This window comes from Lichenostomus cassidix, chromosome 24 (genome assembly GCF_008360975.1).
Source record: "Lichenostomus cassidix isolate B80296 chromosome 24, HeHo_3.0, whole genome shotgun sequence".
Lineage (NCBI taxonomy): Eukaryota > Metazoa > Chordata > Aves > Passeriformes > Meliphagidae > Lichenostomus > Lichenostomus cassidix.
Window position 1 is genome coordinate 2803955 of NC_139504.1, and position 23547 is coordinate 2827501.

The 23547-nt window shown below is 49.2% G+C and overlaps 1 protein-coding gene across 5 annotated transcripts in view; it reads right to left on the reverse strand.

Annotated features, from left to right (window-relative positions):
* LOC146427471 (opioid-binding protein/cell adhesion molecule homolog) overlaps positions 1-23547 on the reverse strand; it is a 295961-nt gene that overhangs the window by 233984 nt on the left and 38430 nt on the right. For 3 of the 5 annotated variants that reach the window (XM_085081655.1, XM_085081657.1, XM_085081661.1), the window contains exon 1: positions 10464-10569. The exons of the other annotated variants lie outside the window; for them this stretch is intronic. In XM_085081655.1, the coding sequence (XP_084937781.1) occupies positions 10464-10554 (91 nt within the window). In that variant the 5' untranslated portion in view covers positions 10555-10569. Of the gene's footprint in view, positions 1-10463; positions 10570-23547 lie in introns of those variants that run through there. 5 annotated transcript variants of the gene reach the window in all.

The window sequence follows — 23547 nt, forward strand, 5'->3', positions numbered from 1 at the left end:
TCTACCACCTGTTCTTCTTTGGCCTGGGCAACAACAGCCCTCGTTCATCAGCACAAGCCCTGGCATGGCGCGGATCCTTGCGGGGTTTGCAGCTCCGTGGCAGCACCGGCGGGCACGGCTGGCTGGATGCTGCTGCATCCCACACCGCTGCGCCGGGTAATGGCCATTGCAGCACCAAATTAACGGTGCATCTGCTCCTCGCTGCAGACGCCGCCGAGAGTGGGCTGTAATTTCATCTCCGATCCCCCAAATAATGTTTGTTGTCGTGCTGTAATCTTGGCAATCAATGTAACAGCTGAACAGATCGTTTCGGCTGAAATATTTGCTAAACATGCGAAGACCTTGAAACCACACCTCAGCGTGTGCGCATTGTGTGCGGAATTGCACGCTGAAATAAATAAGGACTGGGTGGGGGGAGACGTGGGGAGAGCTGCCAGCCAATTAAAACACAAAAACAATGAGGAGAAAAAAGAAACACCAAAACCTTGTGCGTTTATCTGCAGCACCTTTCACCGGCAATGTCTTATTTCCTGTAAACCAGGCAAAACAAAGCTTCCAAGCGGTCTTTGGAGCAATCCGCCGTCCAAGATGGATCAACTGAAATGTGTATGCAAGGCTCTCAGAAGTGGAATTTAATGGTCACAGAAATCAATTGGCCAAACCAGCTGCACGCATATTAACCTCCTGATGTCCCTCTCGCTGAGTGCTGCCTTCACTCAGCCAGCTATAAATAGGCTAAGCCACAAAATGTTTTTATTTAGGGAATTTAGCAAGAGTTGCTTTTTGATTTCTGTGTTTAACCTGCTCAAAATGCCAGGCTGGGAAATGAAAGCAGCAGATTAGTGAAGACAAAGCTGCAGGTGACCAGGTTACACTCATGGCCACGCTATCAACCACCTGCACATCCTTCTGCAAGTCATGGTACTGTGATATTTCCCTTTTTCCTCTTCAATAGCTGTGGTGGTTTTTTAAATCAGCTTTCTGAAAGAAAGAATCTGACTTCTTATGCATGGATACAACAGCTGGGCTGCAGGACCCCGACTTGGGATGGGGTCCCCAGGCATTAACTTAACATTTACCTGAAATAACACAAGGTCTTTGGGGACAAGAGAGAAAAGTTGCTCTGGTTTTGGGCAAACTCTTGTGCATCCAAGGTTTTGATTTATTCCAGCACTGCAAAGCATTTGTATAAATTAGTGCAGACATCTGATATACATCAAATTTGACAGGCCCGGGGCAAGTTCAAACTTCTGATCACAACATCCATCACAAGCACTGAGCTATTTATCAACAATTGATCGAAACAAAGAGGGAGAACAAAACCTTTCACTTCAGTAATTGATACCTGTGGACTGACAAGAGCACGTCCACCACCTCCCCCTCAAGACTGCAGATTGCTTAGTTGACCCCCAAGACTTCACTTCATTAAAGCACCTCACCAAATGTGGATCTTCAGGAGACCCAACACCACAGAAGGAAAAAAAATCATCTCATGGACCTGCTCAATCTCCACCTTTGACCCTGTAATTCTGTCATGTGAACCCCCTGATGACCTCAGTGTAAGGAGTATCTGGAGGAGGGTGGAAGACCAGAGATGTTACTGATGGAAACAGGGTCTGGGATTCTGTATAAGAGGGGTCACTCTGCTATGCCACAGCCCCCCAGCGAGGCCTAACCCATCACCCAGGCTCCCTGGTCTCATTCCTATCACCATTTGAATCTCCTGCAGGGAAAAGAAAGCACATTTGCAAGTCTGGGGTGCCAAGATATGACAGCAAAATGGGCAAAATCCTTTCAGTGAGACCCAAGCAGCTTTTTAATCCTCCAAGCAGCAGATCACAGCTGCTGAATCACAGCGCTCTTGACTGGGATTCAAGAGAAAGAATTTGGGGTCACTGGGCACCTCCATGGTGATGTGTCAGGCTCAATTCCTTGGCTCTGACATCCCGTCCATTTCTAAACATCTCATTCAGTGGGGTTTCAACCATCTGCACTGCACAGGGACTTGTCTCTTGCCTGGGCTGCATATTTGGCTTGGATGAAACCTACAGAAGCCAAGGAGTGGAGCCAAAGGGACAATGGCCTGGAGCCAGGAGAGCCACACCAGCACGAGCATCACCTCCACAGTGGTGTTATCCCAGGGACAGGGAGCTTCCCTCCCCAGAGGAGACCAGGGAAACACTTTGCACGTCTTTATCACGCCACAGCCTCTAATCCGGCAGCAGGAGCCAACCTGGCTTGCCCGGATCCCTCATGGAGACACGAGCCTGCCAACCTGCTGAGAAGCAAGAGGCTGCCAGAGCTCCCAGCCTTGGCAGCTCTCCCAAGGTGGAGGAGCAATGGGCTTTCCCTGGAGGCACCAGGCAGACAAAGGGAGCTCTGTGCTTCCCACAAGGCGTGCGTGGCCCTTGCCAGGGGACAAGTGTCCCCAGCAATTCCCCGTGGCCCTTGCCAGGGGACAAGTGTCCCCAGCAATTCCCTGTTGGGCCACACAACTCCAAGGGAGCTGGGACACAACCTCACTGCAGCAAAGCCTGTGGAAGCCATGTGTGCCAACCGTGGCAAGAAAAAACACTGTTTTCTTTAAAAAAAAAAACAACAAAACTAGCAATTTTCCACACATTTGCTAATTACTCATCAGCTTTTCTAATGAAGGTGCTGTGCCGGGCGCTGGGAGAAGGAAGGATTTTCTGCTGAAATCAAATGGGGAGTAAGTGCGGCGTTTACCAAGGGATAGGCAGCTTCAAAGCTTTCCCTTCCACTTAGATTTTTAAGCACTTCTACAAAAGAACATTGATTTTGGGTTAAATTGACTGATTTTATTCATAGCTGGTTCATATGGTGTATTCAAAAGACAAATTGTACGAGACTGCAAGCTATGGATCAGCTCTGATAATTCAGAGTCCTCTTTCCTCTTTTTTTTTCCTTTTTTTTTTTTTTTTTGTTCTAAATATTTTCCATGCTTATAATTTGCTATTATTTGGCCCCTGCCTGGACAGAAAAGGCATTTTCACAGCATGGGAGCCTCTCTTTGAAGGGAGGGTATTATATTTTAATGCCAATTACAACAGAAGTAAGAATCAGACATCCCTGCAACCCTTTAGAGCTCCTGCATAGCAAATGGCCTATTTGGGGAGGGGATGTGTGTTTTGTTCAGAGACATTATATTTATGCAGAGAGTTTATTGACTCCAATTTAGTTGAAATATATAATAAACATGTGTATCAAGCACTAAACACTTGTGACAAAGATCAGCTCTAATCCCTCAGGTGCACTGCTGTAGCTGTTAAGAGAAGTGCTGTATGAATACTCCTCAAAAATATCACACGCCAGGAATATTTAAGGCTGCTGCACATTAGGCATAATGCAGACAGTCTGAGAGATGCTGCCAGGAGCCTTTGGACACAGAGGAGGGAGCATCAGCTTCTGCCACCCCCCAGGTCACCATGAAGGTCCCAAAACATCCTCCCAGGCTGATTTCAGTACATCCATCCCCACACACAGCATGGCCACTATGATACTGTTTCCCCATGGAAAGGATGATGTTAAAAAGCCACTGGTGAGAGGAATTCAACGAGGGATTGTTTGCAAAATGTGTCTGAGTAATTAAGACATCAGCTGCTAAATTAACATCTGTATCATCACTCTTGGAATCATTTGAAAAGACCTCCAAGACCAACCTGTGTCCAATCCCCACCTTGTCCCCAGCCCAGAGCACCAAGTGCCACATCCAGGTGTGCCTTGGACACCTCCAGGGTTGGGGACTCCAAGCCTCCCTGGGCAGCCCCTTCCAGCATTTAACAACCCATTCCATGGAGAAATTCCTCCGAATATCTAACCTGAGTCTCCCCTAGCAGTTAAAGGCCCTCTACTCTCCTCCTGTCCCCGTTCCCTGGGAGCACAGCTTGACCTCCCCAGCTGTCCCCTCCTGTCAGGAGTTGTGCAGAGCCACAAGGTCCCCCTGAGGCTCCTTTTCTCCAGCCTCAGCCCCACCAGCTGCTCCCCGTAGGACCTCTAGGCCTTTCCCCATTAACTTCAGGTTCCATTCCACATTTCCTTGCAGCAGCAACAGAAACCTAAAATGGCAAAATCCCTCCATCCCTGCATCACAAAAGGCTGCAAGACTCATTTTCTTAACTAGGAGGAAGAGAAACCTAAACTATCTAAAACCTTTGTCTAGAAACCAAAAGTTTGGTGACCCCAAACAATTGCTGGATTGAACCCACTGGATTGTTTCAGGAAGGGAAGAATTGAACAACTTCAAAAGATGCTGAAACACAAAAACATGCAGAGCATTCGGTTCAAAGGCCCATCACAAAATTTCCTTCTGTTTTATTCAAACCCTTTGGGAATATATTTAAATAAATGAAAACTAAAAACAGTGGTGTTTGCAGGGAGTGGGGCTGAGCTTTCCACTCGTCCTTTTTTTTTTTGTTTCCCAAGGAATTTTGCCATCCAGCAAATGAGCAGAAAAATGTGTTATTCACCGAGCTCTACTTAATGCACTGAATACAAAATAAATAAATAAAAGGAGTACAAGTGCATCAATCTGAACAGACAATGAGAGCCTGGTGGTGATGAACTAAGGGGGATGCAGGACAAACCACGAATGAGAATTGTGTATGGAGCAGGACTCAGTGGTGTGCCCTTCATATGCACCCCAACAGATACTGAGGAATCAGGAATGGCTCCTGCAGCTGTGAACAACCCAGAGGAACATTTCTAATGAGCCTGCTCATGTCACACCCCAAACACAGAGGAAAAGTGGGAGAAGAGGGTACAGACTGCAGAGTGCAAGGTCAGGAATGCTGCTCCTTCAGCTGCATTTTGTCCTGATCTGGAATTACTGAGGTAAATACCTTAAAAAAACCCCAAACATCCTAAATCTCTCTGCATTCCAAGTACAATTAGACTCTCAGCACTCAACCACTTCAACCACCTACCACACACAAGAGCTACAGCACTTGAACAGGAGACAGGATTTGGACCAAGCCAGGACCATCCTTTTTTCCCCATGAAATTAAACTCTCAAGTCCAGCATCTTCCCATCCCAAACACCCAAAATCCCACTGCTTTTTGCCACATCCTGGCACCTGCTCTCCCAGTTTGCAGCCTGGGATGCCAGGCACATCTGGAAAGCTCCTCTGTTATCATTTCAGGGCATCCGATGCTGCTAATTGATACACCGTAATACTCTCATTTACTCAGCAGCAAGCTGGAGCGTTGATAATTGATGGATTGGTTTGCCTTTGATGATCTGCAAAATTAAAAGCCCCAACTCTGCAAGATGCTGAGGATACCACGTGAGAGCCTGCAAAGTCTCAAGCCCTCACTGCAGCCAAGCAGAAAGGAAAGGCACTCAGGACCAGGCAGGGCTGAACCTTAATTCAACAGCCCCCGTGACTTTGTGGAGCTGTGTCTATTAATAAGGATTTAATTGTGGGTTTATATTTCATTATTGTCCAACAAAATGAAATTAGGAGGAAGGAGATGCTGGTCCTCCAGGGAGCATCTGTATTGCCAGTCCCAGAGAGATTTAACTTCTGGAGGAGGGTAAATAGACAATAAATGTCAACAAGCCACCTATTTTCTGCTCTTTTTTCATTAAAACCTGTGAAAACCCACAAAGCTGAGAGGACTGCAGGCATGGACCTGTGCTCTCCTACCCAAGTTTTGTGATGCTTTTCTGAGAGAAGCTGCTTTATTCCAGCCCAGTCTTCCTAGGATACATCTCAAAGAACATAAAGCGCAGCACACAGCAAACCACAAACCAGTTGCCGAGTTTTTTTTCTCCCAGCACGCTCAGCAAACTGCATGGCTGCTTATGGAGTAGGGGGAAACGTCTGGCCAGGCTGACATTAATCAAAACAGGATTTCTCAGACGAGTTTTACAGATTTCTGACCCAGCATTGCACATCCCATTCACGAGGTCAAGGAGACTTATGCTCGAAGGCTGACAGTCGCACGGCTCCTCTCAGACTCAAATTCAGTCAATCCATACTTTCCCTCAATACATTATTGCTTCCTCAGAACGACTCCCCCACTTGCAAATGATGATTAACACTCTAATCTTGGCATAATTACTCCTGCCTCTCAAACCACACCAAAAAAAGAAAGAGAAAGGGGAGGAGCGCCGAGGAGTCGATGTCCCACTGTCACACCAGCGCTGCAGAGCCAGCTGTCCACGAGACAAGTCACGACAGCAGCGCTGTCCACCTGCTTGGGAACAATGTCACAGGAACTGAGGAGGACACTGGCCATCTGCATATATTCCCCTCATTACTGTCTCTCCAGCTCAAGTCACCGTGGCTTATCAGGTTTTAAGACACAGCAAGGTCATTGCGACCAAAGTTCTCCCGTTCGCTTCCCAGAATCTGTTCGAGTTATTCCTATCTGGATACTCATATTATTGCCATTAAATTATGATAATTTAAGCATCCTGCGTTCTGGGCAAAGCAGACAGAGATACCCAGGCAGGATTCCTGCCAGAAACACGGGCTGGCTGCACCTCCTGAGTATCTCTTAATTATCTCTTTCTCTTTCTGGTGGGGAAAGGTCTGAGCTCAGGTGAGTGCTCCCTGCTCTCTTCTATTTGATTCAATTCTCCGGCTCATGAAATATGCTCCCGCTTCCTTTGAAGGACAAATGAAATGAAACAGCCTCTTGGAAGGAGACAAACGACAGAGGATGCGGGTGAAGACATAATTCAAGAGACTTTGGGAAAGTCAGATGGTGATTTTGAAAGGTACTCAAGGAATTAATCCAGGAATGAAAGAAACAGAGAAGGAAGTCAATTAATTCACTGCAGCACTGTATGGACCTCTGACTGGAAATCAGCTGCAAGGAGTGCCCAGGGAGGTTGAAAGGCACTATAGACACTGCATTTTTTAAAAAAGGTGATTTTTCATGTGGAGAGTGAGAATGTGGAGCTGGAACAGCACCAAGGAAGTGGGCAAGAGCAAGAGGCACCAGGATTCACCCCTTCTCCTCCCTTTGGAGAGCCCCACCTTGGCTCTGAAGCCTTGGATGATGGCAGTTGGCAGCACTGTATGATGTGATGTGTCTTCAAGGACAGACAAAGCAGGAAAAAAGGATCTCCAGGAGGTAGGAAGAGATATCTGGGTACTGAGCAGCACAGGTGATGCAGGGCTGACAGAGGAAGTCACAAGGAATTTGGCAGAGAGGTGACTGGACAGATGGAGTGTCCTCAGGGCAGCCAGGAGCAGCCATCACCCATGGAAAAGTCATCCACAAGTATTAAGAGCATCACTGGGGAAAGGAAAAAGCAACATCTGGGATCAACACTGGCCAACTCTTGTCTCTTGAGATCTCTGGAGATACTGGAGTCTCCCTGGAGCCAGAAGTGGGTCATCTCCAACAGCACAGAGCCAAACACAGAGTCCCAGAATGGTTTGGGCAGGGAGGGACCTTACAGACCATCTCATCCCAATCCCCCTGTCATAGGCAGGGACACCTTCCACTAGAAGGAACAACTCCAGGGATGCAGCAGCCACAGCTTCTCTGGGCACATTTTAATGGATAGCACTTTAACCACCCTCTGTTTGTTCTTTGAGGTTCTCCAGAGCCCCAGCAGGGACCAGAGGACTTCTCTCTAAAGCTCCAATGAAGCCAGAGGTAATTAAATACGAGGGCCCTCCCATTGTCAGCGTTGTGCCTCTGTTTTGGCAGCCAGCTCCAGCAGAGCAGAAGAGGGAAGATTTGATTTTAATCACACAGATTTCAGGTTTTATTTTGCTCATTAAAATTTCTGATAAGGATTTAGTCTGACATTATGCAGTATTTTGGAAGAGGATGTGTGGCAGTGGGGGGGATTGAAGAAAACCACGTTTCCTTGTGATGAGAAGATCCTTCTGCCTCCCCATGACAGACACAAGGATATGAGCAGGTGTTATTTCACAGGGAGAGGATTTGGGGGGAAGAGGGGAGCAGGAGGGACTCATCCACACCAAATCAAGGATCTAAGCCTTGGATTATGGAGAAAAAAGACCCAAAGGCTGAGATTTGAGAGCCCATTTCAGAGCCGCCTCCCGGAAACCACAGATCGGTTACTCTCCTAATGCCTTTTCAGGCTCCATCAGAAGGAAGGGAACATTTTACCAGAACAAAACCAGAGATTTCCAGAGCCTCCCTGTATCCCTCCAGAAATTGCTCCAGAACAGGCTGGCACTCCCCACTCAGCTGTGTCCTGGCAAGGGGAAAATGATGGAGACGGGAAATAGAATCCTCATCATTTCACTGCTTTCAGGAACACCAAACACTTCGGTAAAGAGGAGGGGTGAGGGCTTGGACAGGGGAGGGAGCAATTCTCTTGTTTGCTTCTTGATTGGGATCCAGCAATTGCAGGCAATTTGCCTCCCATGTCTTCAGCAGCTCTACACAAATACTACTTTAACACCTAAGTGTTATTCATCAAGAACAAGAAGTCTGCATGAAGTCAAAGTCACCTGAGCAAGAAATAAATGAGCCAATGTGAGCTTCACCCGGCCCTGCTATTGCCAAGCATTTGGATTTGTCCCCACAAAAGCATTTGGAAACAAGATGGATTTCTATGTCCCCAGAGGATGTGTTGTTCTTTTAATAAGCCTTAAATCCAGCAAGTTCTGCAGCGTGAGTCGTGCAGAAGATGAGATGAGCTTTTAACTGCAGTTCCCTGGGTGCTCTCAGCCTGTGTACCCACCAGCTAAAAGCCAGGCAGGAGATCTGGGGAATGAGCAAAAATCTGGGAAACAGATGGAAAAAGAATCTATGAAATCACCCAGTAATTCCCACCAAACCAAGGGCAGCCAGAATGACAACAGCAAGAACCACTCAGCCAAATATTTCCAGCATATCTGTGCCACCACAAAGGTTCCTGGTGGATCAAAAGCAGCACCCAGAGCAGGAAAATTCTTGGGGTTTCAGTGGGTCAGCACTGCCAACCACCCCACTGAGGCAGCACTTTGGCACTTGTCCCCTCTTGGACCTCCCATCGACATGACTGGGCCTCAGTTGTGTGCAAGGTGCTGCAATAAGACAAAGAAAATAACTCAAAGGACACCATTCATGTATTTTTAGCTTCATCTAAAGGAAATCAGTAGCTGGGAATGAGCAGGAATGCACAACCTAAGTGTAGTCAAGTCCTGAGGGCCCAGAAATTCATCCTGGATACCAGGAAGGGATTTTATTTAATGTTCCAACTACAAGACACAACTGTTCAGAGCTGGATTTGTCCTTCCCACCATGGTGCTGCTAGCGAGTCCCCAAATCCTCCCCCAGCACAGACATAACACCCCAAGCAGCAGCAAAGGGCTCATGTTCATCATTCTTTGTGGCTCCATCCATCAGGTGGCCCCTGGGGTGCTTCAAGCCCTTCTGGTATACATTAAAGGAGTCAGTTCTGAGCTAAAAATCAATTAAAAGGCTTGGGCTCAGCCCTGCCCTGCCCCTGGCACACCGTGGGGGGCAAAAAAGGGAAAAAAGCCACCTGCATTCATGGAGAGCTGAGCAGGACCCCTGAGTCACCTCCCCCAGCAGTGAGGCCACTTCTTCTCAGGTGTTGCAACTCATTTATTAGATCTCTCCTCTCTTTTCTCCTCTACCTTTCACTGTCTTTATTATCTTTTTTCTTTTCCAACCAAAGGGAAAAGGAAGAAAAGGAAATCTCTCCACCACAATAGCGTGTCAGGCTCCTATCATTTTCAAACCCTCCTCTCCCCTCCCTTTCAACTCTCCTTACTTAGCAGAGAATTTTTCTTCATTAAAATTAAGCCTCATTTCAGGCTCATCTTCTTTTCTCCCTCTCCTTTTCTCCAAATTGAATGAAACGTGATCTCCATCAACCAGGCCTCCCCGCCCTCTCCTCTCACTTTCAGAACCAAACCTTCCTCACCATAAGAAAAAAAATTACCCAAACATCCATCCATCCATCCAATCCTCCTCATCCTCTCCTCTCTCTCCCAGGAAATCAGCCCCACTGAAGGTGACTATTTCTGCAGGAGCTGCACGATTCCCCCGCTTCCTTCTCCCCCCCACACATCCCACTTTCAGCTCATTCTCTTTAATTGGGAAGTATTTTCTCCCACATAATGGAACGAGACCTTCTCCTCTCATTTTCTCGCCACCGTTCTTTACCTGCCTTAATAATCCTGCTGCTCCCCTGGAAAGCAGCAAGAAGGGACTGGGGGGACTCTTCCACTAATCCACATCCTGTGAGAGACACTGAGAGGCTCAGCCCATGCAAGCTTTGGCATCCTCTCGTAGGAAAAGCAGCCAGATGGTTTTGCAGGGCTTTCCCCTCCCCTCCAGCTTCCCAACAACCTGTGGCACCACTGGATGATGAACAACTGCTTCAAAGACACCTTGGAGACAACACCAGGCACAGTCTGCACATCCAGCCTGCCCAGAGATCCTCTCTTTGCTGCATGAGCAGGGATAACCCCATCCCACTCCCCAGTTTCTCCCACCTTTGCTGTCCTTCCTTCCCTCCCTCTTGGCCAGCACCGTTTTCTCCTCCTCAGTCCAGCTTTCTCTCCACCAAAAAGATGTATTTAACATTCTCTGATGCTCAAGGCCAGCCGGCTCGTTAGCTCTGCTACACCTGGATCAGGATCTGGAGACAAATTGCTGCTTCATTATAGGAGCTGAGGCTCTAATCCATTTTTTTTTTCAGGCTGTTTAACTTGTAAGGACAACAGATGGGTACAGGGCTGTATAATGCAGACTCCTTAAGATCCATCACACAATCTTGGAAGTGCAAAAACACAAGGCTGAGGAATTTGAAACCAGAGCAGATCTTACAGCGGTCACCTCAAATTAGGCACAAGGAGGAAATGTGCCAACGCTGGAACTGGACTGAAACTGCCAACTTGTATTGCTGAAGATTAAAGGAAAACCAAACTTTCCCCCTCCACATCTGACAAAGTCATTTAAATTTTTTCACTTTTCTCTCTCCAGTGAAAAAAGAACAAGGGAAAAGTTCGGTAAAGAAATTAGCCAAGAAATGAACTCCTACTTCAGTTTCAAATGGATGATGTGCAACAGGCAAAGCCTGAAAGCCTCAGGTTTTGCTTTGGGATTTTTCACAAAGGTAACAGAAAACTTTGACCAAGCAAAAGACCTCCTGCGAACATTCTAGATGAAAAAACATCCAGCACCACCTTCATTTCAGCATCTCAGACGAGAGCTGAACTCACCTGCAGAGCTCTCAGAGAGTGAGGGAGGCTCTCAGCTCCCTGTCCCCTGCCCAGATGTGCAGCACATCTGCTGACCCTGCCAAACGACCTGTTTGCTTTCTCCTGTGAAGAGCTCCAGAGACCTAGAAGGTGCTGTCCCAGTGCCTGGATCCACCAGAAGTGCACACAACACCTACACGTGGGTATGGCACCTACAGGGAGCAGTGCCCTGGGCCAAAACCCTGGTTTTCTTTCCAAAACCCTGTTCTCCCCAGCCTCTGCTCAGCCAGAACACGGCAGTGAACAGCACACACTGGGAACAGCCTCTCCTCACCAGACTGGGGAGAAGTGCCACAGAGGTTGGCTTAATTTGTGAATCATCAGCCGTGGAGAGGCGTTTTCACTCCTCCATCGCTTTCACTGCTCCTCCTTCCCTGCAGCAGCAGCCACCTGGGAGAGCCCCTTTCCCCTTGGAATGTCTTGTTCAGGGCACGAGCCTGTGAAAGCTACAATTTCTCAGGTCTTTGAACACTTGAATCGCCTCAGAGGAGATACTGAACTGGGGAGCCTGGAATTTACCCTGGCACTGCCTGATCCTCCCAAAGGAGCCTCTGCTCCAGCCAAGCCCACGCACTGCCAACACAAACCAGTGCCTCTCCCTGGAACACATCCCAGGGACATCTGCATCCTCAGGGCTACCAGAAGACTCAGAAACCACACTGCCCATGGAGGGATGGACAAGCATCCTTCCCAAAGCCAGCAAAGCCCCCGGGAACATTGCACTGCTGCAGAGGAATCCTTGGACTTCTGCCACAACATGCTTGCCACTGGCTCAGGGATTTGCTGGGACAATGGCAGGACAGCAGCTCCTACCCAGGGGCAGGAGGATGAATAGGCACAAGAATCCCTATTTAACACACACAATAGCCCTGCCTGGCTGCCCGTGTAGGTTCACCCAGCATTTGTTCTCTTTCCCACTCCTTGGACTCTCTCCTGGTCCCTGCCAGAGCTTGGAGGCAATAACTTGCCTTCTTATCTGACCCAGAAGGACAGCCAGCTGTCAGCACACAAACACGGCCTTTGTTTATCCTGAAATGAAAGCTCAGTTAATTAAAACCAGAAATCACTTTCTCTTATCTGCAGCCTCTGGCCCCTATGGTGGGCAGGAGGCTCCAGGCCATGCTCACACCCCGGGCTGCTGACAACAGCCCCACAAAATGTCCCAAAAATCCTGCCAGCGCTTGTTGCATCCTCCTTCAGGATGCATTCATGGGAAATGGGAATTTGTAAGGCAGCAAGAGCTTCTCCACATTCCCAGACAGGTTAATGCCACTCAGCACTATCCCATTCCCTGACCACGCAGCTGCAGTGCCCTTGGCTCACGTGCAATGAGCTTAACAGTCTCGGGGCTCTGGGTTTGGAATCCTGGGGTGATCGAGTCCATTGTGATGTCACAACTGTCCCCTCACAGCCCTGACCAGCATTTTTCAGCCCCATGCAGAGATCTCACCCTCCTCTTCCCAGCAGCCTGTCCCACACAGGGGAATCACCCTGGAGCTCCCAGGCAGGGGGTGCTGCCCACACCCAGCCCCACTCCCAGCACGGCTCTGGGTGTGCTGGAAGCCCTCGCCAGCAGCAATCATGGTTATGCAAGGCAGGAGCTTGACAGAGTGCCAGTTCTGCATGCTGAAAATTGAAAGCGATCGACTTCCACCTTGCGCGTAAGGCAGAGAAAATCACATTCAACTCATTGAGAGGCTTCAACAGCAGAAAGATTGATCAACTTGATGAGAAGTGACTCTCTCCCTCTGCCATCCTCCTTCCCCCCACCCTCCTCTCCTGTTGATCCCAGTTTCAGCACAAACAAGGGAGCCAAGGGCCTGAAAAGGAGCTGCTGGCTGGGTCAGATAGAGGGAGAAATTCTTCCCTGTGAGGGTGGGAAAGCCCTGGCAGAGGTTGCCCAGACCAGCTTTGGCTGCCCTTGGATCCCTGGAAGTGTCCAAGGCCAGGCTGGATGAAGCTTGGAGCAACCTGGGATAGTGGAAGGTGTCCCATGGCAGGGGGTGGAATGGGATGAACTTCAAGGTCCCCTCCAACCCAAACCATTCTGGGATTCTCTTCCAGGGTCAATTCCCTGCCAAACAGGTCAAAGCTGCACCAAACTGCAGAGGACATTCAGTGATGCTCCTGGGTACCACAGAGGATGCAGCAATGGGCTGCACCTCACTCTGGGGACACAAGGAGGATGCCCAGGGTGAGGAACCCCATCTCCCTTGTCTGCCTGCCCACACGCAGGCTGCTCCCTCCCTCCCCTCTCGCCTGGCACTCCTCACATCGCCATTTACACGTGTCACACCAAAATCTTTCTCATTAAGTGGAAATTGAATTTCGTTAATTAAAGCAAAAGAAATCAATTAACCTTATCAGCAAACAGGAGCCATTGGAAAGGGAATAAGGAGAAGGCATCCCTCCCTCTCACCCCGAGCCTCCCCTGGATGCTCAGAGCCGTGCACGGGCAGCTCACCGTGGGCTGCAAACAAGCAAGACGGGACTGCAGGGAAGGTGGGGAACTGCTGACGAGAGGAAAGGGATTTCAAAGCAATTAACACCCCCAAGATTTACCATCAGGTTGACAAGCTCTCAGAGTAGCCATCACTCAAACATAAGGATTCAATTAATTCTTTTCCCCTCTTCCCCCAGCTCCCCTGGTAGCTTTGCACGTAGCAGCAGAATGACTCCAGCGTGGAAGGAAGATTTAAAAACCAAACAGAGCAGAGTGATTTTAAAGGAGATAAAAGCACAGTTTCCCCATGTCCCCCAACAGCCAACATTTGTTTTTCCTTCCTTTGCTGCTCGCCTCATTGGCACAGCTCAAACGCAGCCATTTTGTCACTACCCCTGGATATTTGTACGTGCTCATTTGCTTTTGCATCTTGCAGAACCTTAATCCCAGACTCGTGGCTCGTAGGGAAAGGCTGGCTAGTCTGGGATGCTTAATCCATGCTAATGGTCCCAGAAAGGACCTGGCAGTGGCTCTGCCACAAGCCCTGTCCCTAGCAGAGGTGGTGGTGGTGATGTGACAGGAGACACCCAGGCTCAAGCACGCTTTTAAGCTGATTAAGACCATTAGTCAATAACTGCATCATTTTTTTCCCAGCTGAGTGGGACAGGCTTTACCCACAGCCCTCACCCTGTGAACAGAGTCTGTGGGACCTCGTGCTTTTCAACACCACCCTCTGCAAAGGCAGGGAGTGAGGGAAGCTTTTCCCTGCTTCCTGTGGGCAAGGATGCTCCAGAGGAGAGCTGACATCCAGACTGTTAGTGGAAATCTGCAGTCTGAGCATGAGCCTCTCTTCCAACCCAGGCAGATGAGCTCAGCTCCTTGCTGCTTCAGGCCGTCTCTTGGGGTGGATGTTTGCACCCAAACCTGCTCTGGACAATCTTCTCTACCTCTAAAAGCCTCAGCTGAAGGAGTCCTTTAATATCTCCGTCTCTCTATGCAATAAAAGCATCACAATAATAATAGCTTCTGCTGAGCACCCTTAATCTGTAGAGATCCAGGCACTTTAGAGAGGAGCAAAGCTATTACATTGAGGGGACAGCAGAGAAAAGAACAGGGACATGGGAAAATATAGGGATTTGCACACGGAAATCAGCAGCCCAGGCAGCACAGACCCCGAGTCTCTCACACCTGGGTTAGAAAGACCAACTGTGGCATCAAGGAGCCAAAAACCCCCACTCTCTCCCAAAATTTCACTGCAGTCTGTGCACCTTCTGCTCTGTCCTGCCCTTAAATAACCCCAGGGGGCTATCAAAACACCCCCTCCTGCCTGCAAACTCCAGAAAACCTCTCCTGGAGCAGCCTAATGAATGAGCTGGGTTCATGCAAACCCTGAGCCCAAGGATGAAATGAGATGGAGATCTCACGGCTGATTCAGGGATTTTTTCCCACGGATCAGGATGCTCAGTTCTACCAGCAGGAAGCTCCTCCTGGGAGCAGGACTGGCAGGCCAGGAAAGCCCAGGAGTTAGCAGAGATGCTTTCCTGCAGGAATCTCATCAGTATGAGGAATGATTCCTTGGGTGCAGGGCCAAAGCAGCATGTGTTTTTCAGGAGCCCAGACAAAAATAGGGAAGAAAAAGATGCAAATAACCCAGCAATGTGCCCAGCAGTCTTTTGTGTGAGCACATTAGAATACAATAGAAATGTGACTAAAAAAGACTCAACAGAATAAATACTGCACTTATAATAGGCCTCAGGGAGAGAAAGAGATTTAATGGCAACATATTAAATGTAAATCAACACAAAAGGTAACTGGGAAGGAAAGAGATATACCAGCTTAGGGATTATAGCACAAAGCTGTAATATTTACTCACGAGATTAAGGCACTTATAGGAAATGAAATATTGTCCTTTGGAAATAATTCAATCCCTCGCTTTTATCCAGGAGGATTGGACATATCAAGCTGTTTGAGAGAGGCAGACATAAATTCACACCTAATTCTAGTGGAGGGATGGAGATCTGCATCTGTCTCAGTGCTCTACAAGGGCTCCAAGTTTTCCAGGGAAAACTCATCTTGGAGCAACAACCTCTGCCTGTGCACCCAGCAGCACCAGAGCTGCTGAGAGCAGGGATTTGGGATGGCTTGGACAAAGCAGAAATGACTGCTGACCATTCTAGGGGGAACCTTTCCTCCCCACAACTCCCATCCATCCAACACATTCTGGGATCTGTTGACCAGCTGCTCCCCTTGGCAGGATGATGAAGGCAAGACTGTTCCAAAGTCTTTTTTTGGGAAAGTGATCCCCATCACCTCCATCCTGAATTCCTCAGTTTTCACATCTGCACTCTCAGGGTGTTTCCCTGCTGCATAAGAAGCCTCAGCCAAAATATGCTTGAGGAATGCACTGTATCATCATCACCACACATAAGTTATCTCCCAGTTTGCCATAATTTTTTTTCCCGAGCAAAAATAAATTCTAACAACTCAATCTGATTTCCAGGTGCCAGGCAATAAAAAAGACAATCTTCTGATTTCACAACTGCAAAGCTTCCCCTAAACTAGATACCTCAGCTGCTTGCACGGCCCCAATCAGCAAAGCATCTTTAGCACCTCGCAATCTTTAATAGACTCGTCCTCTGCAAACCCCCGGTGAGGCTGGGAAGTGCTATTATCTGCTTTAAACAGGCAGGGAACAACGGCTGGGAATCGTCCGCCCACGGCGTTGTCTTGCTGCATTGGAGACCTGCCCAAAAAAACCCTTAAATTAAGCAGGGCACTGCCAGGCCGGGCTTAGCTGCTCCTCGCAGCAGAGAGCTTAGTGCTGCCAAACCTAACACATCCTGGTGGCTGAAATGGACAGTTTAAGGTTAAAAATAAAATAGAAAACACAAGCAAAACCATAACAACAACAGAAAAAAAACCAAAATAAACAAACAAAAGCGGAAAATGGTGTAAGGAAATAAATAAAGGGGAGGGGAAAAAATAAATAAAGAATGCTTAAAGTCAGTCAAGAAGTCTTCATCATCCTTTTAGCCAGACAGGGAGGCAGGAAAGCCAGACCTCCCTGTGGAGCTGTCTCTAAGACATGCTCAGCACAGCACAGCTCCTGTCCCTTTCCCTTTCCCTACATTATTTTTTTTTTAATATCCAGCTCCTGGTGGAGAAAACAATATCGGCGCTGAAGTGCTGCTGCAGGCTCGGGGGAGGGAGCCCAGCCGGGCTAACGGGACCATTAGCACTAAAATCAGCCTCCGCTTAAAGCTCCCGGGTTAATTCCGGCTGGCGATCAACAGCCTCTTCAGCTGCCACGCCTCGGGTGTCCCCAGAGTGCTCCCAACCCGGAGAATCCCACGGCCCTGAAGTGGTTAATGCCACTTGGAGTGCTCGGGGAAGCTGACAGACACAGTCCCACTCTGCTCTTTATTTAATAATAATTATCCGGATAGTAAATGCGACCCTGCTGTTTTGCTCACTTAAATTTTTTTGTTTCCCCAGCTGTGGCAGTGTCACTTCTCCCGAGGCGGCCTCCCCCACTTGGCAGAGTTAAATTGCATTCTGATTCTATTAAATGGTACTAAATGTCTTCAAAATCAAAGAGCAAATATAATTTAAGTGCCATTTGGGTCTTCCCACAGGTTCTCAGCTGTTCACTCTGCAACCAACCTGTAGAAAGCTGCCTGGTGACAGGGGTATAGTTTAAAAGGAAGCATGCAGCCGGGATATACAATACAATTCCCTTCCACAACACGTCCTTTATGGAAATTCACAATGCACGGTGGTTACAGCTTAAAACACAGCAACTGCTCTGATCAGGGGAGAGGAAGGGAGAGGGAAGACAGCAGGAAAGCTGGGGACAGCATTGTGCATCATGGCGCTGATGATGTGCCCACGGCAGGGAAAGGGAGGCTGAAGCAAAGTGGGAATCCTACAAACCTTACCCAGATCTCACCATGATGCCAAACAGAGCCCAAAGGTGCTGCCCACATCAAAGCCCTGGGAGCCCACAGACCTAAGCACATCCCACTCTCCTCAAAACACTGCCCTGATCCTGGTTTTACAGACAGCCTGGCAGGACTGAGGGGTGGGAAGGTGTCAGCAGGGATGGGATGTGTGGCAGCCCTTCCAGGGAGATCCCAATGAGATCCCAGTTGGCAGCCCTACCAGGGAGATCCCAATGAGATCCCAGTTGGCAGCCCTTCCAGGGAGATCCCAATGAGATCCCAGTAGGAGCAGCAGTTGGCAGGTAGGGAAAAACAGGGAGAAGTGATTGCTCTAACAAGAAAGAGCCCTCTAAGCAGAAAGTTAAGATGATAAAGAAACCTTAAGGTGTTGGTTATGTATTGCAATTTCAAGGCTGGTTTTTAAGAGCTGGAGCTCAATAGAAGAAAAAAACACTTAATTAAGGTGTTCAGAAACACCAATTGACCTGAGCTGCATTCACACTCCCAGCAACCACCAACCAGGAGTATTTAAAGGCAAAGTGCAGTGCAGAGAGAGAGGAAATCTCCTTTAAGGCACCCGAGGTTGGGTACCAACCTGAGAATAATCTCACACGAGAAACTTCTTGGCATGGTGCACTCCTCTGCTGGCTCCTGATGAGGCAGAGCTCACCTACAAAGGAGCAAGGCTGCAGCCAGCACACCTCTGAGAGGCGAGGAGGCAGCCTGCCAGCTGACAAAGCTGCTCCTTAGCTCCTGCTGAGGAGAGAAACAGTCCTGGGTGCAGAGCTGGCACAGCACCGCGGGCAGGGCTGAGCCCAAACCATCACATCCCCACCAGCCAGAGAGAAGGGAAGAAATACAACTGTGTGCAGCCTTTCTCCACTCTAGTGAACAAAACAACAGCCTCTCCATGCTGGATTGTGGCAAGGCAGTTTTTTCTGCCCTGTTATAGATGGACCCAGTTGGCTCCATCAATGCCCATCCTCTGCCTCCAGCACCTCACCCCACACCCAGGGCACAGCTGCAAACCTAAGGGTGCTAAAAATGTAGACACATAACACAGAGCTCCATCTGAGCATCAGTAACAAGCCACCACAAGGCAAAGCTCATCTGGAGCTGTCCAGCCCAGGACTTGCTCTTCTGCTCCCTCAGCACGAAGCCACAAATAGTTCAGGCCCTTGCTCTCCTTTGAGCTGGTGGAAGTGACTAATTGTATTTTGAGAGAGAAGCAAATCATCGCTCAGATCATCTGCACCAACTCCAATAATAGCTGATCTTCCTGCAATGATCTGCCACACAGCTCTCAAGCTGCTGCCTAAGCCTCATTAGGCAGCAAATGCTGTGCAAAGGCTCTGTGAGGTCAGAGTCCCAGGCTGTGCCCTGCCAGACCACAGCTCCCTCCTCGAGCCACAGCAGCATCCCCTAAAATCACTGAATTGCCAGGAAATGGTGCCTATTTGCAGCCAGAAGGAGAAGCATTACACAAACATCTCAGCAGCTCAAATCCAGTGCACACAGGAGCAGGAGGATAACAGCTCTCCAAAAAGTACTCCTGGCTGCTGAAGAGGTAACTCTGATGTGCAGCTTGGGAGGCTGGAAATGAGGGGTTTTGTGGTGGCTGTAAGGTTGTGGCATCAGCTGTCAGACTTTCCCCCAGGCAGCACAATTTGGGGGTTGCACTGCCCTCAAGGACAGCAGCTCCTGATCCTTGGTGGTTTTTCCAAGCTTTTATCCCCACCCTTGGGGATATTCAGGCACTGCTGGCTGGTTTGAGAACCAGGTAGGAGTTTCCTAAGGAAATCAAAGGATTAGCAGGGGAGAATTCAGTCCTGACTTCTTCCCCACTGCTGCAGAGCAGCCCCAAGCCCCGGGGATGCCTGAGGCGCTGCTCTGAGTGACACCACAGGCACAACCTTTGGGTATTTCACTGCTACCTGGCACCCAAGGCGTCTGTCAGGTGTCCCTGTCCTCCCCCTATCCCCTGACCGGCCACAGGAGGAACCAGAGACCTGTTTTTAAGCCTGCATCACTCCCCTGTAGCGAGAGCAGCCCAGGGTTTTTAAACATTCAACACCTCCTGGCCAGCCTGGCCTGCACTACAGAGCTGCTCAGATCAAAAGATCTTCAGCTCAGAAGATTAAAAGGCTCCAGGGATGGGTAAGAGGATGCAGAGCTCTTCACCTCGAGGTGGCTGGCCCCGTTTCTAGGTCAGGAACAAGCACAAAACCTGTTCCTGCCGCAGCAGAGGAAGCAGCCAGCTTGGCTTCAGCTCCCAGCTGTCAGCTGTCCCCTTCTGGGGGACAAACAGAAGCTGGGCTGGCACTGCTTCAGCACAGAAACACCTCAGGCACCCAAGATGGGCTGAGGCCACCCTGCTGCGTGGCCAGGAGGAGGGGATTTGTGAACAGGGGATGTTTTGGAGGGGATGACTCGAAGCCCTCACCTGGGGCAGACAGGGATGTCACTGCAGGGTGCAGGAGCACAAGTCAATCAAGGGATGCTCCAGCCCACCCTCTGCAAAAAGCGCGGCACGCTGAATTCACGCCTCCCCGACAATTCGCAAGCCCGGAATTCTTGGCTGGGCTGGCAATATGGCACTTTCTGCCGGCGCCGGCTGCACGTTCGGGGAGCAGCGTTAAAAATACCCTGCGTGCCTGCAACCCTCCCCGTGCCACCTCCCACGGGCAAGCTCCCCGTGCCCCCTCGGCTCGGGGCGGTGCCGCAATGCAGGCGGGCGCTGCCGCCCTCCAAGGAAAGGTGGGCAACAGACGGAAGGAGCTCTTCATCCCTGTCTCTGTTTTTAACCCCGCTGCATGCGGCTGGGAGGTGCTGTTGAGGAAAAAGGTGGTGCTTTCAAGGAAGCCACCCTCAAGCTGTGGTTGTGGTGCTCTGGGGTGTGTTTAATTCACAGAACGAGAGAGCGGGACTGTGTCTGTGGGCTGGATGCAACAGTCTGGGCTCGACAGTGTGGATGGGAGAGGACTTTTAAGAATTCAGGGGAGGCTCTCATCATCTTGGAGATGAGTCATCTGTTGTCACAAGGATGATATCATAGTTACTATGTCCTGTACCAAATGTTTCTGTTGTACGGAGGTAAAGTCATCATCTCAATCCTCTGGAGTTTGCCAAGGATGGGACAATTCCCTCAGGAGCTGATTAAAGTCACCTTCAAGGTTTAAGGGTAAGAGCCTGAAGGGAGCTGTAAGCTGGTGACTCTGTTCAGATTTTGCTCAGATAGGAAGATCTTCTCCTAAAACTCCACCAAGCATCACCTCAGCCAGTTATTGCACCTAAAAAGTGCCAAGCAAATCCTCCAGGTTTCCCCTACCATCACCAGATACAAAGAGTGAGCAGTAACTCTTAGGTCCTCCATACCTCCTTAGTGACTACGGAGAAACTTGAGCACTTACCACAGCTGGATTTTTATGGAGCTAAAATCAGGTGCCATGAAGTAACTCCCAGTCCCCAGAGGAACCATGTTTGCAAAGAGCTTCTCCAAAATGTGCATTTATAACTGAGACTTTGACACCTGCCTGGAGTTGCAAGAAGCAATTTATGAGGCAGGGGGGGAAAGCAGTTTGACTGGGCTCAAGCCTGCTGAGCTGCAGCAGATGGCTCCTGCAAGAGTGGGGAAGGAGGAGAGACATCTCTGCGCAGTTACGAAAGGTTGCCTCCTCTTCTTAGTCTGCTCTTCCCCACCTCCTTCCCCACACTCCTCCTCCCCGAGACAGAAAAGATGCGGGAAATATGCCGGTGAATCCCACACAAGGCGCTACTTCTTCACTGACTTCTCCAAGTTACTTCACTCCCATCCAATTGATCCAAACTTTGCAGGCAAACTGTGGCCCGCTGAGAGGAAACTTGGTCTCCTCATCAGCGTTCACATCACGTCAGCCTTGCCTTGCTTCACCTCGGCAAGGGCTCGCCGCGTTCTTCGCGGAGAGGAGACCTCACGCAGCTCGGCAGCGCGAGGTGAAACCAAGAGGCTCCGAGGCAGCGTGGATCAAACCCAACAGAAATATTTGTACCAGGCTCTGTGAAGTGAGACCGCCAAGCTTCTCACGGCTTTAATTACGGCTGGCAAGCTTCCACGGTGCTAATGAAACGGGTGGTTCTGCGGCACCTTTCGTCCCGCGGGTCCCTGAAGTCACAGCCCTGTGCAGAGGTGGTGGGAGTGTATCTACTGAGGGTATTGGGATGCAGCCACCTGTGGAGTGTGATTCTCCAGCTTCCAAGGCCGCCAGCAAGGCTGGCCAGGCTCCATCCTGCTCCTGCTTTGCAGGGATGCACGGCAGGACCAGCTCTGTTATCCCTGGGCTGACACACACAGCACCAAGCCTGCCTGAGCCAGCTCAAAGCAGAAGGATGGAACTGGAAAACAAGCAGCAAATTCCCAATCTGATCTCCTGACTTGGGTTCTTTGGTGGCTTGTTTCTCACACCATTTATCTTCCCACTTTCCAGTTTTTCTAAGTACCCTTTTTCTCTTGTGTAGAGAAATGTATTCCCCCCTCAGACCGCTCATTCTCTGCACTGCCCTGCCTGCTAACGGGAGGAGATCTGTGAGGAGGAGCTCAGTAATCCAGTAATCCCCACTTTTCCCCACACTGAAGCTCTTCCCAGTCCAAACAAGCTCCAAAATATGTCCAAGAAAAAATATAAGCAAGCTGTGCCCTCCACACATCCCTCCATGCCTTATCTCAAGGTCACCTGCAGCCATCTGAAATATTTTACCCAGGCGACTCCCTGGAAGCCAAAGCTTCATTTAAGCCCCAGATCAGCCTTTCCAGGAAGGAAACAATTTCCTCGATGGCAGAGGAACAGAGTTATCCATTTGGAAAAACGGCGCCTTGTCAGGCTTGACACACAGAACAAAGGCTCCATCCTCCACGACTGGCAGAGGCACAGCAGAATCCCACAAAACATCATTTAGAGGTATAAAATATTCACCATAAATGGTGAGGCCACTTGGGACCCGGCATTCAAAGAGAGGAGAAGAAAGCAGAGCCTCAGCAATGACATTTGGCTCCCGAGCTCAACTTTCTCCCAAAGCCCCAAGGAGAAATGAGAGGCTGGACGCGACGCTCCGGCAGCAATGATCCACCTCCCATCCCAGGCTTTTAATCAGCATCTCCCCCAGTATTTCACCAGGAATATTAATACCTTTAACCATGTTTTACTAGGCAGAAAGAGAAATAAAAGGTGTTTTAGAGAACAGCTGCCTCTCAGACATCCCAATCCAGATCTCCAGCCATTCAGAAACGCTTCCAAGAGATAAAGCAGGAGGTGAGGAGGCAGGAAACTTCCACAAAGGAAAGAAGCAAGGAAACATTCTCTTACAGGTGGGGAAGTTGCTGTGTATTTATGAGGTTGCTTAAATGGGGAGATCAGGCCAGAATTTGATAGCAGGGATGGATTCAGGTACCTGCAGCCCTGAGCTGAAGGTGATCAACATCCTGTCACCCAGCAGGAACCTCCCAGTCTGTATTTGCCCTGCATGGGGCATGGGGAGAGGGACCACTTCACCCACCACTCAGCCTAAAAACTCCTCAGCTGCTTTCTGACATCTTTCTTCACTTTTTCTTCCTTTCTTTGTCTCCTACCACACATGCAAATTTCCCGCAGAAGGTGAACACTTCCCATGGAAATTTCACTTTTGATGAAAACCCAAGTTTCTGTCAAAAAACAACCCTGATTCCCCTGAAAAATTTTCCACCAACTCTAATAAGTAACAATAACACTTGGATCTGAACCGCCCCTGGCTTGGTTTTGTTGTTTGCAAACGCTGCTGGAGGCTTTGCCCACCTGTAGTTATTATTTCACTGCTTTGTTCCTGGCTGTCAAACTTCATCTCCTTTTTTTTTTTTTTTAACCTTAACACCATATGCTTCCTAATGAAAAAGTCTCCATATTCACACCTGAAATTAGAGTCT